General features: G+C 47.1%; 1 protein-coding gene across 1 annotated transcript in view; it reads left to right on the forward strand.

Annotated features, from left to right (window-relative positions):
• The window catches only part of LOC137358581 (nck-associated protein 1-like), a 266,820-nt gene that overhangs the window by 165,483 nt on the left and 82,251 nt on the right, over positions 1–19,086 (forward strand). The window contains exons 12-15 of the mRNA XM_068024578.1: positions 7,092–7,201; positions 13,018–13,150; positions 13,542–13,623; positions 14,073–14,131. Of these exons, the coding sequence (XP_067880679.1) occupies positions 7,092–7,201; positions 13,018–13,150; positions 13,542–13,623; positions 14,073–14,131 (384 nt within the window). The remainder of the gene's footprint in view (positions 1–7,091; positions 7,202–13,017; positions 13,151–13,541; positions 13,624–14,072; positions 14,132–19,086) is intronic.

Raw genomic sequence — 19,086 nt, forward strand, 5'->3', positions numbered from 1 at the left:
CATCTATACAGAGACACCTCCTCCTGACCATCATTACACAGACCCCTCCTCCTGAACATCATTACAGAGACCCCTCCTCCTGATTATCGTTACAGAGACCCCTCCTCCTGATCATCATTTCACAGACCAATCTTCCTGACCATCATTACACAGACCCCTCCTCCTGCCCATCATCACAGAGACCCCTCCTCCTGACCATCATTACAGAGACCCTTCCTCCTGACCATCATTAGAGACCCCTCCTCCTGACCTTAAATACAGAGACCCCTCCTCCTGATCATCACACAGAGACCCTCCTCCTGCCCATCATCACAGAGACCCCTCCTCCTGATCATCTATACAGAGACACCTCCTCCTGACCATCATTACACAGACCCCTCCTCCTGAACATCATTACAGAGACCCCTCCTCCTGATTATCGTTACAGAGACCCCTCCTCCTGATCATCATTTCACAGACCAATCTTGCTGACCATCATTACACAGACCCCTCCTCCTGCCCATCATCACAGAGACCCCTCCTCCTGATCTTCATTACAGAGACCCCTCCTCCTGACCATCACCACAGAGTACCCCTCATGACCATCATTACAGAGACCCCTCCTCCTGACCATCATTACAGAGACCCCTCCTCCTGACCATCATTACAGAGACCACTCCTCCTGACCATCATTACAGACCCCTCCACATGACCATCATTACAGAGACCCCTCCTCCTGACCATCATTACAGAGACCCCACCTCCTGATCTTTTAGATTAGAGATACAGCACTGAAACAGGCCCTTCGGCCCACCGAGTCTGTGCCGACCATCAACCACCCATTTATACTAATCCTACACTAATCCCATATTCCTACCAAACATCCCCATCTGTCCCTATATTTCCCTACCACCTACCTATACTAGTGTCAATTTATAATGGCCAATTTACCTACCAACCTGCAAGTCTTTTGGCTTGTGGGAGGAAACCGGAGCACCCGGAGAAAACCCACGCAGACACAGGGAGAACTTGCAAACTCCACACAGGCAGTGCCCAGAATCGAACCCGGGTCCCTGGAGCTGTGAGGCTGCAGTGCTAACCACTGCACCACTGTGCCGCCATTACAGAGACCCCTCCTCCTGACCATCATTCGGAGATCCCTCCTCCTGACCATCATTACAGAGACCCCTCCTCCTGACCATCATTACAGAGACCCCTCCTCCTGACCATCATTACAGAGACCCCTCCTCCTGGCCAGTATTACAGAGACTCCAAAAAAGCGAATCAAGATCCTGCTGCATGTATGACAAAGAGATCACACTGGGTGGCCCTAGCCTCAGCGCTGCCTCCCTGCAGGTGCTGCTCCAGGCTGTATAGGCAACCCATGAGGTCCTCTTTGCACTGTTCAGGAAGATGATACCGTGCTCCCCCCGCCCACTGACCAAGTAATCCTGGATGGAGATTGCAGAGGAGGCTAGCAGGTGTGGGGTAACCACCCCCACCCCCACCGCCCCCGAACATCGGTGCAATGCTGCAAATGGTTCACTGACCTCCATCACTTCGCCAAGGTGAGTTTTCCATACCGGTTTCCTCCTTGGGGCATGCATGTGCCAACGCGAGAGGGTGCACTAGATGGGGAGGGAGTGACCACCCAGCCGGTGACAAAGGAGTCAGGCAGCAGCAGATCCTATCAGGCTGCCTGTTGGCTCGAGCCGGTCTGTCTCTGCTGATCCCCACAAGGTCTCTCGAGAGCGGATGTATGGAGGAGGCACTTGTGAACCCCCGTCATTGACCAAAGGGCTGCCACCGGGATAAATGCTGTTCTTGTCTTTGTGGGGCAAGTAGCAGTCTTCCTCCTTCTGTTTGAAGGGGAAATGGGCACTCAACAATAAAGAGATGGCCAAGACCAGTGGAGGCCTCCCAAACCTGCGTAACATAACCCCAGCGGAGGTGGAGGCCCTGGGCCTAACGAGCTGTCAGGGTGGTCGAGCAATTGCTGATGGCGAGATAGGAGTGTCATCACAGGAGAATGGGTGAATGAGTGCAGAGCCGCAAGGGTGCATCTGACCCACACATGAGGGACAATGCTCATGTCTCCACCACTGGACACATGGTGCTCCACATCAGGCCCAGTTGGGAAGCCCTGAACCCATAAATGTTTGTTTTCTCTCATGCAGGTCCCACTAATCCCAAAGGATATACCGCTACAGAGAGCGGAGGCCAGCCAGCCATTTCTGAGGAGGAGGAGGAATCCTCAGAGGGTGCACCGTCCACATCATTCTCCCGCACCTTCCGCCAGTGCACATACTCTCATGTTGCTGGGTATGATTTTGCGATTAGATTCAGGGTCACAACCTGGTGAACACAGCAGAACCATGGCCAAGCAGCTGATGGAGGCTGTGACAGCCCAGGCCACTGACAGAGGACTGTAGGAGGCCAGGCCCATGCTGAGCCCCAGGCTGATGACGTGCCTTTGGAGTCATCAGCAACAGGGCACCGGCTGGAGATACAGCGAGAGCTAAGGGAACATTGGAAGAGCTGCCAGAGGCCACGCGCACCCACATACAGACGATGGAGGGGTCCATCCAGGCCATGAGTGCTGCCATGTCACAGGCCTGTGCGCGCACGGCTTACTCCATCAAGAGTTTGGCAACCCTCCTGGAGAGCCAGATCCAGCAAACCACTCAGTGGATGCCAGAGATGTGCACAGACCTACATGCCATAGCCTTGTCCATGATCTCAGTGCAGCAGTGGCGAGGCGAGGGGGACGAGGCATCTAGAGTCTCCACCAGGTCCTCGTCCTTCCTCAGGTCAGCAGGGAGGTACAACTGTGCCTTGCAAGAGAGGAGGAGCGGCTGACTGCTGCATCTCAGCACTTCTCTCAGGGCACTCCGAGTGTGGTCAGTGGCCCCTCTGCCAGTGACCCCAGCTCCAGTAGCTGTGACGATAGAGGATGGCAGGAGCCCCTCGGCATGCTAGGGCTCTCCAGGCCTCAGGCATCCAGAGGACGACCACCAAGGTCATCCCAAGCCACGGCGCAGCCCAATCAGCAGCCTGCCTCCACCTCAGCTGCAAGTGCAGGGGTGTTAAGAAGAACACCTAGATGCACTTGGGGTTCACGCGTGTTTAGACTTTGTGCATGTTAAGGCTTAATTATGTTGCGCCATTCAAAAAATGTTACAGGCACTATTGTTGGCCATCCTTTTCCATTCTAGTTGCCTTGTTAGATGCCATTTACAGCCTTGGTCCTCAATGGGCTGTTAGTGTTGGAGTAGGTCACGTCTATTCAGCTCCTCTGCTTTGTCAGTGTGCACTGTGAACCTGGACGCCAGGCGATGGAATGCAAGATGATCATGTCTGCAGAAAGGTGAAAGGGCATCAGAGTAACAAAGAACAGTACAGCACAGGAACAGGCCATTCGGCCCTCCAAGCCTGCGCCGATCTTGATGCCTGTCTAAACTAAAACCTTCTGCACTTCCGGGGACCGTATCCCTCTATTCCCATCCTATTCATATATTTGTCAAGATGCCTCTTAAACGTCGCTATCGTATCTGCTTCCACCACCTCCCCCAGCAGCAAGTTCCAGGCACTCACTCTGTGTAAAAAAACTTGCCTCGCTCATCCCCTCTAAACTTTGCCCCTCGCACCTTAAACCTATGTCCCCTAGTAACTGACTCTTCCACCCTGGGAAAAAGCTTCTGACTATCCACTCTGTCCATGAAGGAACAGATACATATGCGATCATCCCGCATCTCCCTCATGTGTCTCTCATTTCCCCTTGCCTATGGTGCAAGGGGTTCCTCATCCTGAGCCACCTGCTCAGCTGCCTCCTCCACATCCTCCTCGTCGGACGAGGAGTGGCGATCGATGATGTCCCCATGATCCAAGGCCTCCCCCCTCTTCAATGCAGAACACAGCAGACCATCACAATACGCGAGACTTTCACTGGAGCACATTCAAGGGTTCCGCCAGATCGATCCAGGCACCTGAATCTCATCTTAGGCAGCCCAGTGGCCTGCTTGACAGTCGCTCGGGTGGAGCTGTGGCAGGTATTGTAACTTTCCTCTGCTGCAGTGCGAGGGTTCCTCAGTGGTGTCAGTAGCCATGTCTTCAATGGGTAGCTCTTGTCCTCGAGAATCCATTCCTGAAGGTGCATGCCGGGAGGGGTGGGGGGGGGGGGGGAGCCGGAACAGCTCTGGCACCTGGGACTGCCGGAATATGTGGGCGTTGTGGCTGCTTCCCAAGAAACCATCACATACCTGAAGGATCCATTTTCGTCACAGACCAGTTGAACATTGAGCGAGTGGAAGCCTTTTCCATTGATGAAGGCTGCTGGCTGCTCCATGCGAGCCTTGAATGCCACATGCATGCAGTCAATCATACCTTGCACCCAGGGAAATCCAGCGATGGCCCCAAAGCCCATGGACCTCTCCACCAGAACGTCCAGTGCAGTAGGGCACATAGTCACCGGCCATTGCATTGGTTGCCTCCTTGATGCACCAATGGGCTGCAGCCTTTGAGATCCCACATATTCCCCAACGGATCTCTGGAAAGATCCGGAAGCAGAGAAGTTGAGAACCACGGTGATCTTCAGGACCACTGACATTGGGTGTCCATTAAACCCCATGGGTCTCAGCTCTTCCTACAGCATGGCGCATAAATCAGTGACAGCCTCCCTGGAGAGCCTCAGTCTGTTCTGACACTGCCACTCAGACATCTAGAGATAGTTGGGCCATGTATGGCAGACTCTCTCCCGGGGATTGGCCCTTCTTTGAACAGGAGACTGTTGGCGTGCCCCTCTGCGCCCTTCTCCAGTGTGCCCACCTGGAGTCTGGCCCTCTTGCTGCTCCTGGCGTTCCTGCTGTGCATGGACCTTCCTCCCTTTGCACTGCTCCTCCTCCTCGAGGGGGCCACAAGGACTGGGTAGATCAGGCCCATGGAAGGTGGGCACTCTCCTAGACTGTGTGTTCTGTCCCGCCAACCTCCCTCAGGACCTTTCCCTGGCTTGTCCCTTGGGACCAAGTGGCACTGCCCCTCTGTGATCCTTGCAACATGGTACTGCCACCTTCACGCAACCCCGAGTTAGTGCTGCCACCTTCGTACAGTTCCCCCACTCCCCCTGTGGTTGGTGCTGCCACCTTCACCCCCCCCCCCCCCTCTGCCATTGTGCAGTGATGACCTTTGTTCCCCACCCTCCCTTCCACTGCACGTTGGCTCTCTGGGTGGCTGGCTGGCAGAGGCAGCATTGAACTCTCTTCCCCATGCCATCTTCTTTAAGCAGGCAGAGCTCTGAAGCCCCATGGTTTCCAGGCGCCGTTCAGAAAATTCTAAAAGCGTTGTAAAATTTTGAGTTGATTGCAGTTTGAGCTACCTCAATTGATCTCTTGCCGTGTTGTCGTGAGAAGCTTTCCCTCCATGATTCCGGTGCACATAAAATGTGGAAGCGACTTCACGTTGGACTTCCGGCTGAATGGGTACCGACTGAAGTTTATGTCCCCCCCCCATCTCTGCCACCGACCCCGCTCTCCTGTGTATGTCACACTGTGTGTGTTATTCTGCCTTCAGTGACAGCGGGTACAGTGATACAAGCAGCTCTTGTAGTGGGTTTCAGTACTTGGGTATTGTCATGTGGGCACTGGCAGCCCTCCAGAAACTCACCGTTATTCATCAGTGAGCTTAAGCAATAACGATCAACAGATTATTTGACGACAGCAACACTGCAGTTGAGCCTGATCCTGTCCTCATTTGGTGGTCCAGCAGGGATCAACGACTAGTTCTTCAGAGCAAGCAGCCCTGGTTGTTTCTCCTGTTACAACTGAGGTGGGAGGACGGCACTGTTTACTTTAGTCCCACTTCTCCACAGGTCACAACATATATTTATCTTTTCCCACTTACCGATACGATCAATCATATATTCTATTTTTCCCCAAATAAAACACATCAACCAAGTTTCTTTAACTAACAACAAAATTATCAGTTTATTTTAAACCAAGTCCTAACCAATAATGAAGTAAAACACACAAATAGAAATATTAAAGCCACTTATTTATCCTAGCCCTCATACACACGCACACACATCCATACACAACCATTAACCGGGAAAATTGAAGAGATTTTTGTTTATAGCTGTTACAAAGAAAACAGAAGGGAAAAAACACTTAGGCTGAAAAGAAGATATGGAAAGATGTTCTTGGTTTTGGTTTGGCGTCCCAAATGTGTATAGGTGGCTGTCACTGGGATCTTCCGAGAAAAGTTCTTTCCAGGCAACATTGAAGATCAGTTTGGGTAGGCTTTCCAAGAGATGTAGCAAACAGGGCTTACAGCAGAAATGCAGCAACAAGGTTTCAGTTACCACACATTTGATACGCAAGGTTTCTTCAAATACAGTTGGAAAAAGGAAACTGACACACTGTATGCAGGATTTGTTTTTCAAGAGAGAGAGCTGAACTCTTCTTCTGGTAGGCAAAAACCACCTATCGGTTGTAACAGATCAAACTGAAACTAAAAACAGTTCAGAAGTCAAGCCTCTTGACATCTATAAATATTGACCTGTCACTTCTTTGTATACATCTCCCCAAGTCAAAAACAACCGCTGCTGGGTGATTATCCACTGACAAGTGCCTTCCAGTAAGACCTGTTTACAAGTCAAATCTAGGAACCTTCTGGTGACTTCTTTTAAAAAGAACATAACGTTCAGCAATCTCTTTAAGTTTCCAGATGAATCAGTGTCCATAATTCAACTATCAGCCCTTAAAACATATTTTACAAAAGAAATAGAAGTAATCCTATAACACTCCCTCCTCCCCCACCCTTCCTAGCCAAGGGGCATTGCATTTAATTGTAGCACCGCTGGCTAGATTAGCTAACTCGGAACAGAACACAGTACTGTTATGCGATCTTGCTGGTTTGTGTGGCTCAGTAATTCATGACATTTTCCCACCTGGGGTGCCCATGAGTAAGTGTAACTTCAGTCTGATTTCTGGACTTAACTGACTGCAGTCTGTCAGGAAACATAAAAAGATTTTAATCTTTCCATTCTTCCAGATGTGCTGGTGAATTGCTTGCAGCTCTTGCGAATTTCAGCAGCTTCTTTTCCATTCTCTTCCATCCAGATGCTCTTTGTTTTCATGGCTCTGTCGTTTTCCCGTGATGAGATTTCATGGCTTGTGCGTCACGCTGAGAACATCACTAAAACCAAGACGCCGGAGGACTATGTGGACAGGTGAAGGAGGGAGAGATAGGAAGAAAATAATTATATTGCACAGTGATAGAATAACTCTTGTGGAGTTAGGCTGAGGTATATTCTGTTATTAGGGGCAGAGTGACTGAGCATTTGGATAAATATAAACTGATCAGAACGACTCTACATGGATTTGTAAAGGGTAAGTCATGTCTAACGAACCTCATTGAATTTCTTTGAGGAGGTACCTAACATGATAGTCAAGTGAGTGTGAATATTTTTTATATGGGCTTCCAGAAGACATTTCTGAAGGTTTCACATACAAGACTGTTAACAAAAATTGGAGCGTATGGAATTGGAGACATCCTATTGACATGGTTTGGAATTGGTTAGGAAGTATGATAATGGATATGTACTGTAATTGACCGGATGTGCAAAGTGGCTTCTCCCAGGAATCTGTACTAAGGCCACAGCTTTTCACTACATTTATAAATAACTTGGATAAAGGAATACAGAACCATATGCAGGAATGCAGCCTCACAGCTCCAGCGACCCGGGTTCAATTCCGGGTACTGCCTGTGCAGAGTTTGCAAGTTCTTCCTGTGACTGCGTGGGTTTCCTCCGGGTGCTCCGGTTTCCTCCCACAGCCAAAGACTTGCAGGTTGATAGGTAAATTGGCTATTATAAATTGCCCCTAGTAGAGATAGGGGAAGGTGGGAATGTGGTAGGAATATGGGATTAGTGTAGGGTTAGTATAAATGGGTGGTTGATGGTCAGCACAGACTCAGTGGGCCGAAGGGCCTGTTTCAGTGCTGTATCTCTAAATAAATAAAAAATAAATAAAGCTGAATTTTCTGACCACGCTAAGTTCGGTAGCACAGTACATAGTATAGATGGAAGGGTAGGTTGCATTAATGAGACTTGTTTCTCTTGAGTGTCGAAGATTAAGGGGTGTTCAAGATGCTAAAAGGAGTTGAGAGGATAGATAGAGAGAAACTATGTCTTCTGTTGGGAGAGTCTAGATCAAGTGGCTGGGGCACAATGTATAGGTACAGCTCGCCTGTTAAGTGGTGAAATCGAGAAGCACTTCTTCTCACAAAGGGTAGTGGAAATCTGAAACTCCCTCCATCAAAACTCTGTTGAGGTTAGGGGTCAATTGGGAATTTCAAAACTGACAAGGATAGATTTTTATTTCGTAAAGGTACAAAGGATTACAGAACCAAGGCGGATAGATACAAATCAGCCATGACCTCATTAAATGGCAGAACAGAATCAAAGGGTTGAAAAGTCTGCTTCTGTGTATATGTATCTTCCTATGCTGTACTTGTCCCGGGAGTGTTTGATGGGACAGTGTAGAGGGAGCTTTACTCTGTATCTAACCCCCGTGTTGTACCTGTCCTGGGAGTGTTTGATGGGGACAGTGTAGAGGGAGCTTTACTCTGTATCTAACCCATGCTGTACCTGTCCTGTGAGTGTTTGATGGGACAGTGTAGAGGGAGCTTTACTCTGTATCTAACCCATGCTGTACCTGTCCTGGGAGTGTTTGATGGGACAGTGTAGAGGGAGCTTTACTCTGTATCTAACCCATGCTGTACCTGTCCTGTGAGTGTTTGATGGGACAGTGTAGAAGGGAGCTTTAGTCCATAGCAAAATTTGAAGAAACTCTCTGAAATGCTTGATTGCAATTGTAGTAAATAGAGGAAAACTGCTTTGTACACAGCGGAAAGAAGCCAGATTGGGGGAAGTTATATAGGAGAGTATCTGAACAGTATGGTGTTAGAGACAAAATCATCCACCCTGCATTGAGTCACAAAGAAAGGCCAATTGGACTGAAGGCAGTTAGTTGCTAGGTGTGGGACGTGGGTAAAAACCATGTTTACGAGTCTTGAACAGAACTATTGAGAAATCCACACACACAGAGTCTCTGCCTGCCGGACATGGCCTCCCTGTAGGGACTCTCTCCACACAATCAGGACGGAAACCTTGTCACATCTTGGCAACATCCAATGGTTAGAGACCCTCAAGTACGTCAGAGGTACTGCGGAAGTATAAGCGGTTAAAAGCACAGAACACCAGCCATTAGCCTGCCATTGTGCACCATCCTCTCTGTTAGGTGATTACTTACCTTCAGTCAAGCGGCAAGGATCTCAGCCTCCAGTAAGCGATCTACCCTGCGAGTCCCATGAACCAGATGGCTGATCAGTTGTGAGCTGTGCCCTGGATTCCTGTTGCTCAGTAGGCTCAGGTGTTAGATTGAGTGTGTCTACCTATTAGTAGTAGCACTAAAATGAGAGATATCCCAAAAATGGAGGCCCCACACCTGTACCTATGGAGGATTGAAAGATTATGGCCGGTGCCTTCACAAATTCCACCCTTACTTCCCACAGTATCCTCAGATGCATCTGATCCAGTCCTGGTGACTTATCAAGTATAGACAGCTTTCTAATACCTCCTTTTTATCAATTGTTAGCCCATCCAGTGTCTCAACTACCTCCTTTCTCACTATGACTTGGGCAGCATCTTCCTTGGTAAAGACAGATGCACAATACTCATTTAGTATCTTAGCCTTGCCTCTGCCTCTATGCATAAATCTCGCTGTTGCTCCCTAATTGGCCACACTACCACCCTCTTACTATTTATATAGCTATAGAAGACTTTTGGATTCCCTTTTATGTTAGCTGCCAGTCTCTTCTCATACTTTCTCTTTGCTTCTCTATTTTTTCACTTCCCCTCTGACCTTCTTATATTCAGCCTGGTTTTCACTTGTATTATCAACCTGACATCTGTCATATGCACCTTTTTTCTGCTTCATCTTGCTCTCTATCTCTTTCATCATCCAGGGAGCTCTGGCTTTGTTTATCCTACCTTTTCCTCTCCTAGGGATTATACCTGAACCATCTTCTTTTTAAAGGCAGCCCATTGTTCAATTACAGTTTTGCCTGCCAATCTTTGATTGGGCACTGTCCCAATTAATTATTTTTACTCTCTGTTGCTTTTTGTTCTTTTCCATAGCCAACCTTAACCTTATGATACTATGATCACTGTTCCTTAAATGTTCCCTTACTGACACTTAATCCACTTGTCCCACCTCATTCCCTAGAAGCAGATCCAGCAATACCTGCTTGCTCATTGGACCGGAAACATACTGATGTAGAAAGTTCTCCTGAATACACTTTAGGAATTCTTTCCCCTCTACTCTATTAGGATAATTGAAGTCCCCCTTATAGCTACTCTATAGTTTTTGCACCTTTCTGTATTTTCCTTGCAATTTTGTTCCTCTATGTCTTTCCCACTAGTTGGAGGTCTATAGAATACCATAGTGTAATGGTCCCTTGATTGTTTCTTAGCTCTAACCAATAGTGACCCCTCTAGAGTCAGAGTCATTATGGCACAAAAGAAGGCCGTTCAGCACATTGAGTCATGCTGGCACTCTGTAGAGCAATCCAATCTTGGACATCCTCTCTCTCCAGCACTGTAGTATTCTCCCTAATCAATATTGCCACCCCTCCTCCTTGCTTTCCTTCCCTATTTTTCCTGAACAACTTTTATCCAGAAATATTTAGTACACAGTTCTGCCCTTTCTTGAGCCAGGTCTCCATCATCATTGCAAAATCATACTCCCACGTGGCTACCTGCACTTTCAGCTCACTAACCTCATTTACCATACTCTGCGCATTCACATACATGCACAGTAAACCCAATTTAGACCTTATTGCATCCCCTCTTGCTCTGACCCCGCTGCTAACTTACTATTTCTTACTCCATTGTTATCTGTCTCTCCCAATTCTTTGTGCACCTTGTTTCTCCTTTCTAACGTTGGCTCCTGGTTCCCATCCCCCTTCCCAATAGCACCAGCAAACCGCCCCACAAGACATCAGTCCCAGCTCTGTTCAGGTGCAACCCATCTGGCCTGCCCATGCCCCATCTCTCCCAGAGTCCCAATGTTCTAGGAATCTAACGCCCTCCCTCCTGCACCATCTCTCCAGCCACACATTCATCTATTCTATCCTCATATTTCTATACTCACTAGCATGTGGTACTGGCAGTAATCCAGATATGACTAACTCTGAGGTTCTACTTGCTAGTTTCCTTCCTGGCTCCCTAAAATCTGCCTGTAAGTCCTCTTCCCTCTTTCTACCTAGACCGTTGGTACCAATATGGACCATGACCATAGCTGTTCACCTTTTCCCCTCGGAGTGTCCTGCAGCTGCTCAGAGGATCCTTTACGCTGGGGCCATACCACCCTGGATTCAGGTCTGCAGCCGCAGAAACACCTGCTTGTTCCCCGAACTATAGAATCCCCTATCACTGTTGATTTCCCAATCTTCCTCCTGGTCCCTGTACAGCTGAGCCAGCTGTTGTGCCGTGGACTTGGTTCTGGCTGCACACCCCAGAGGAACCATTACTCTCACCAGTATTCAGAAGTTCTAGGCTTCAGGATGACAGGCAGGATGGTGAAATGAGCAGAAACATGGCAGATGGAGTTCAATGTGGTGAAGTGTGAAATGCTGCACTTTGGGAGGAGTAATCTGGAAAGACAGGAAATTATAAATCATACAATTTTAAAAACTGTCAATGAACAGAGAGACCTTGGTGTCCAGAGACACAAGTCTATAAAGGTGGCAGGGCAGTTAAAAAAGCATATGAGTTATTCGAAGGAGAGGGATAGAATATAAAAGCAGAGAGATCATGCTAGAACTTTATAAATCACTGGTTAGACCTCCGCGGGAGAATTGTGGATAATTCTGGGCACCACACTTCAGGAAAGATGTAAAGGTCTTAGAAAGGGTACAGAGGAGGTTTAACCAGGATGTTATCAGGGATGAGGAACTTCAGTTATGAGGAGAGGTTGGAAAAGGTAGGACTGTTCTCCTTGGAACAGAGAAGGTGAAGAGGTGACTGAATAGAGTTTTTCAAGATGATGAGAGGTTTTGATCGAGTAAATAGAGAAAGGCTGTTCCCTCTGGAGAGTGGGTCATTAACCAGAGGTTATAGGTTCAAAACAGTTGGGTAAAGATCTAGAGGGGAGATGAGGAGAAATGATTTCACTCAGAGAGTTGTCAGGATCTGGAACTCTCAACCTGAAAAGATGGTGGAAGCTGGTTCCATAAAAAATTTTAAAAGGGAGTTGGACAGGTACTGGAGGATGAGGAACTTAGAGTTACAGACAAAAAGAGGGGATGTGGGACTAAACACAACTGCTCTTTCAAACAGCCTGCACAGGCACGTTGCAATTCTGTGCTGTAAGTTTCTATGACTCTCTGTTACCATGGAGAGTCGCCTCACTTCCAATTACCAGACGTGATAATGCAGGAATGTCTGAATGTGATGTCACCATGCTCCTGATCCCAGCATGGACACACCAGATCCCATCAAATGGAGACTCCACTGGGTGAAAGTGTGGAGCATAAGCAGCAACTACTTGCCTCTCTGATCCAAACCTGCACTCCCAAGATGGGCCCCACTAACACTGGCCCTGAGGGCCAAACCCCTCCTCCTTCCAGCCTCCAAAGATGCCCCACCATTCTGGGTGGCTGAGTTCAAATAGACACCCAATGTAGCGAGTCCCTGCACCTGGTCCCACCCCCTCTACATCACTGACTTGCAAACAGTAGATCCTCCTGCTGTCCCTTACAAAGGTGTTTGGGAATACCCAGCACATGCCAGGACCTGATATATATGGGTCCCGGCCTAGTTTAAAGTCCTTGCACTGAAGTCACAGTGGGAATGTGCCAGAAGGGCTGTGGAATTGTGGGCCAATATAACCTGCCTCCTGTTTAAAGTGTATGGCAGTCGATGGTGGTTTAGGAGGATGGCCTACTTAGTTACACTGGCTCTCTTTGCTCCTTCTGTTCCAGTAACATCGCAGAGCTGCTGTTTGTGATGGAGGAGCTTCGAGGCTTGCTACGCAAGTTTAAGAAGGTGATTCAACGCTACTTTGTCCTCTATCTGGCCCGCTTCGACGCAGTCGTTCTCAGTGAAACAATTCAGGTAAATGGAAAGCTTCTGTAAAGGGGAAAGAATGTCCAGGGCAGAGGTTTTGAGTAGTGTTAAATGAGAGGTGACAGCCACAGACAATGACTTCGCTGAAGATCAGTGGGCGTGGGATAAGTGGGGATGTAAACTGAATGTGTTGATAGAAAAGTTACGGTGTGATTAGATCTGTAAGGGATATCAGAGTGTTGGAAGCTTGCTGTATAATGGGTAGTCCTGGTCTAAGGGGAGTATTTTCTGCTCAATCTGTTGATCAAAGTTATAAAAATCTTTGCCTTTTATGAAATGTGCTCTATTTATTCACTTCACACGTACCCGACAACCACAGTTAAATATACAGTTCAGAGCCTTTGATTCAAAATATGTGTTTTTGCTTCCATGTTTTCAGAATCTCTCGGTTTGTCCTGAGGAGGAGTCTGTGATCATGTCGTCATTTGTGAACAGCTTGACGTCTCTGAATATCAAACAAGGTAGCGTTCCAAACTGAGTGGTAAAGCAGACAGCTCTGCCATTGGATTCTGCAAGTAGTTTTTACAAATCTTACCAGTGGGGACCCAATATTAATGATGTCCTCTGGAACAAGCCAGCTCAGGTTCCTGACAGACTGAATGGTCCAATTCATCTAATATGTAATAATACTGCTAGAGGCTGAAATCCTCATAACATTTAAAAGGTACTTGTATATGCACTTGAAATGCCGTTACCTTCAAGGCTATCGACCAAGAGCTGGAAAATGGGATTAGGTGGAAGGCTCCTTGTTGCCAGCATTGACATGATGGGCCGAATGGCTTTCTTCTGTGCTGAAAATTTCTATGATTCAATGATTCTATTGACACAATTTAAATAGTAATCCACTCCAGCACTCCAAGTATTGCACATTGTTATTCACTCTCTCTTTTCTGTGTTTGATGAATTATAGTTGAAAATGAAGAGAAATTCAATTTCCGAGGATTCCGACTGGATTGGTTTCGGCTCCAGGTAAGGTGTTATTTCTGCAAACAGTGACTGACAGCAATATCTCTTTGATGCTGTATTGTGGGTGCAGGGTGTATATTATGCATTGCTGTGAGATGTGATGGATTACAATAGGTATCAGGAGACAGTTGTTAATTGTATATTAATTGAGGTTTTAATTGTATTCAGGAGGTGGGTATTAATTAATGATTTGCTTGCGCTCCTAAATACTAGAAGCAGACTGAAACTGTGGTTGTTGGGTTAGGAGGTGCATGTTTGCAATGTGTGTCTCCATGAATAAAAGCTTATAAGAGTATAAAGAATGGCTCCAGTTCTATCCTTCATCAACTGGCTTTCTGGAATAGAGCATGGTAGCAGAGGATGGTTGCCTAAAGGTGACAGTTGGAAACTAAAGAACATTTTCTCAGACATAAAACTAAAAAATTGTGGAAAATGCTGGAGTATGATTACACTCCGATGTTCTCAGAGTCTAAACCTTATGACCAGTGCAAGAATGAAGTAGATATGTGAACACAGGTTATGTCTCTACCAATGAGGAAACAATGTATCGCCTTGGCATTGTCTGTTCCAACAAGAAGTATAATCAGAAATAAAACATTTTGTGAGCTTGATGCCCATCAGTTGGATAGTGATGAAGGTTTAGATCTTCTATTGGAACTCCTGGATGAAATCTACAAGAAAGATGATCTGTTAAATGCCTGTGAGGCATGGTCAGAATTTGATAGATTTCAGAAAGCAGACGGACATTCACTGGAGGAATATATCATAGACTTTAACAGATTGTATAAAAGATTGGCTTGTACTAAAGTGTCTCATTTTGGACAGGATCCTGCTTCTGACTGGTGTTCAGTTCTCAGAGAGGGAGATCCTGTTAGATCAGATATCTGCTGCCTTAAAACCAATCCTGGGAAGCAGTCATTTCCTTCAGCCTTTTTGGAACAAAATAGATATTTGCTGTGACACAAAGAATAGAGGACTCAATGATTACCAGATTTTGAAATGGTCCTGAGACTGGACGCAGGCATCAATATAATGGAAGGATTAAAGTCAGGCAGAATGAGCAAGTAATCACCCTTCACAGACCTGGCTAATACAGAGGAAACAAAGGTAAGACCAGCAGTTATGGGCAAATGAGTCCCAGGAATGCCAAAGGAACAGCAAGTAAGTGCTTCAGGTGACTAAAAGTAGCATTATGAGGTGAACTGCCCAAAGTGGAGAGGCTGGGTCTTCAAAATGGCACATGATGAACAGAATTCTGGGGAAGTGATGAATATGTTAGTCGAGGACTCCTTTAATTGTGCCATGCTAGATAGTGCTTGCACATCAATAGTCATACAGTCATAGAGTCGTACAGCATAGAAACAGGCCCTTCGGCCCACCGCGTCAATGCCGACCATAATGCCTATCTGTACTAATCCCACCTGCCTGCATTAAATCCATATCCCTCTATGCCTTGCTCATTCAAGTACCTGTCCAGATGCCTCTTAAATGTTGCTACTGTTCCTGCCTCCACCACCTCCTCAGGCAGCTCATTCCAGATACCCACTATTCTTTGTGTGAAAGATTTACCCCTTTGATCCCCTTTAAACCTCCTCCCTCTCACCTTAAATCTATGTCCTCTAGTTTTAGTCGCCCCGACCATGGGAAACAGATTCTGGCTATCTACCCTATCTATGCCTCTCAAAATTTTATATACCTCTATCATGTCCCCTCTTAGCCTCCTTCGCTCCAGGGAAAACAGACCCAGCCTATCCAATCTCTCTTTATAACTCAAGCCCTCCAAACCAGGCAACATCCTTGTGAATCTTTTCTGCACCCTCTCTAGCTTAATCACATCTTTCCTGTAGTGCGGCGAGCAGAACTGCACACAGTACTCCAAATGCGGCCTAACCAACGTTATGTACAACTGTAACATGACGTCCCAAATCTTGTACTCGATGCCTCGGCCGATGAAGGCAGGCATGCCATATGCCTTCTTCACCACCCTGTCTACCTGTGTTGCCACTTTCAGGGAACTATGTACTTGCACCCCAAGGCCTCTCTGCTCAAGAACACTCCCCAGGGCCCTGCCATTCACTGTATATGTCCTGCTCTGGTTTAACGTCCCAAAATGCATCACTTCACACTTGTCTGCATTAAATTCCATTTGCTACTCCCTTGCCCACTTTCCCAGTTGATCTATATCCTGTTGTAACCTTAAACAACCTTTTTCACTGTCCACTATACCACCAATTTTGGTGTCATCGGCAAACTTACTAATCATGCCCCTTACATTCACATCCAAGTCATTAATATATATGACAAACAACAGAGGACCCAGCTCCAATCCCAGCAGCACACCACTGGTCACCGGCCTGAAAAACACCCCTCCACTACCACCCTCTGCCTCCTATCGCCAAGCCAATTTTGTATCCAATTTGCTAGCTCACCCTGGATCCCATGTGTTCGAACCTTCTGGACCAGCCTACCATGTCGGACCTTGTCAAAGACCTTGCTAAAGTCCATGTAGACAACGTCCATTGCCCTTCCCTCATCGATCCTCTTGGTCACCTGCTCGAAAACTCAATCAAATTCGTGAGACATGATTTCCCACGCACAAAGCCATGCTGACTAACCCTAATCAGACCATGCCTTTCCAGATGCATATAAATCCTGTCTCTCAGAAACCCTTCCAATAACTTTCCCACCACTGATGTAAGGCTCACCGGCCTGTAGTTCCCTGGTTTATCCCTGCTGCCCTTCTTAAATAAAGGCACAACATTAGCTATCCTCCAGTCTTCCGGTACCTCACCCGTGGCTAACGATGATACAAAAATCTCTGCCAGGGCCCCAGCAATCTCCTCCCTTGCTTCCCATAGCATCCTAGGATACACCTGGTCAGGCCCTGGGGATTTATCCATCTTAATGCACTTCAAAACCTCCAACACCTCCTCCTTTGTAATGTTGATATGCTCCAGGATATTGCTGTTCCCTCCCTTGAACTCACTAGCTTCCATGACCTTCTCCATGTAAATACAGATGAAAAATATTCATTTAAGACCTCGCCCATTTCCCGTGGCTCCACACATAGATTGTTACACTGATCCTTAAGGGGACCTACTCTCACCCTAGCTACCCTTTTACTCTTAATATACTTATAGAATCCATGTCCATGTCCATAGATCGCTCAAAGTTGCCACCCAAGTTGATAGGGTTGTGAAGAAGGCGTATGGTATGTTGGCTTTCATTAACAGGGGGATTGAGTTTAAGAGCCGCGAGGTTATGCTGCAGCTCTATAAAGCCCTGGTTAGACCACACTTGGAATATTGTGTTCAGTTCTGGTCGCCTCATTATAGGAAGGATGTGGAAGCTTTAGAGAGGGTGCAGAGGAGATTTACCAGGATGCTGCCTGGACTGGAGGGCATGTCTCACGAAGAAAGGTTGAGGGAGCTAGGGCTTTTCTCATTGGAATGAAGAAGGATGATAGGTGACTTGATAGAGGGGTACAAGATGATGAGAGGCATAGATAGTGTGGATAGCCAGAGACCTTTTCCCAGGGCGGATAGGGCTATCACCAGGGGGCATAATTTTAAGGTGATTGGAGGAAGGTTTTGGGGAGATGTCAGAGGTAGATTCTTTACACAGAGAGTGGTGGGTGCGTGGAATGCACTGCCAGCGGTGGTAGTAGAAGCAGATACATGAGGGACATTTAAGCGACTCTTGGATAGGTACATGGATGACAGTAGAATGAAGGGTATGTAGTTAGTTTGATCTTAGAGTAGGTTAAAGGTTCGGCACAACATCGTGGGCCGAAGGGCCTGTACTGTGCTGTACTGTTCTGTGTTCTATGTCCGATGTTCTATGAATCTTTTAGGATTCTCCTTTATCTTATCTGCTCATGGCCCCTTTTCGCCCTCCTAATTTCTTTCTTAAGTGTAGTCCTACATCCCCTATACTCCTTGAGGGACTCGCTCGATCCCAGCCACCTATACCTGACATATGCCTCCTTCTTTGTCCTGACCAAATCCTCAATATCCCTCATCAACCAAGGTTCCCTAAACTTGCCACCCTTGCCCTTCCATCTAACAGGAACATGCCGGCCCTGAACTCTTTGTATCTCACTTTTAAAAGCCTCCCACTTGCCAGCCTCTCCCATTCAACTTTTGAGAGTTCCTGTCTGATGCCATCGAAATTAGCCTTCCTCCAATTTAGGACTTCAACCTGAGGACCAGACCTATTCTTTTTCATAACTATCTTGAAGCTAATAGAGTTATGGTCACTGGTCCCAAAGTGCTCCCCCACTGACACATCAACCACCTGCCCATTCTCATTTCCTAAGAGGAGGTCGAGTGTAGCCCCTTCTCTAGTAGGGTCATCCACATACTGCTTCAGAAAACTATCCTGGACATACTTAACAAATTCTTCCCCATCTGATCCCTTAGCACTAAGGCAGTCCCAGTCAATATTAGCGAAGTTAAAATCACCTACGATTACAACCCCATAATTCCTACACCTGTCTGTGATTTCACTACATATATGCTCCTCCACTTCCCTCTGATTATTGGGGGGCCTATAGTATAATCCCATCAAAGTGATCACCCCTTTCTTATTTCTAAGTTCTACCTATATGGCCTCGCTGGACATTCCCCCCGGGATATCCTCTCTAAGTACTGCCGTGATGTCCTCCCTAATCAATAGTGCAACTTCCCCTCCTCTCTTTCCTCCACCTCTGTCACGCCGGAAGGTTCGGTACCCCGGAACATTGAGCTGCCAGTCCTGCCCATCCCTCAACCATGTTTCTGTAATAGCTATAATATCGCAATCCCATGTACCGATCCATGCTCTGAGTTCATCCACCTTACCTGTAAGGTTTCTTGCATTAAAGTAAATGCAGTTTAGCCTATCAGACCTTCCACGCTCCCTGTCCTGCCCCTGCCCGGCCTGCCTACTGGACTTGCTTGCTTTAACCTCTACATTTG

Source organism: Heterodontus francisci, chromosome X (genome assembly GCF_036365525.1).
Source record: "Heterodontus francisci isolate sHetFra1 chromosome X, sHetFra1.hap1, whole genome shotgun sequence".
Classification (NCBI taxonomy): domain Eukaryota; kingdom Metazoa; phylum Chordata; class Chondrichthyes; order Heterodontiformes; family Heterodontidae; genus Heterodontus; species Heterodontus francisci.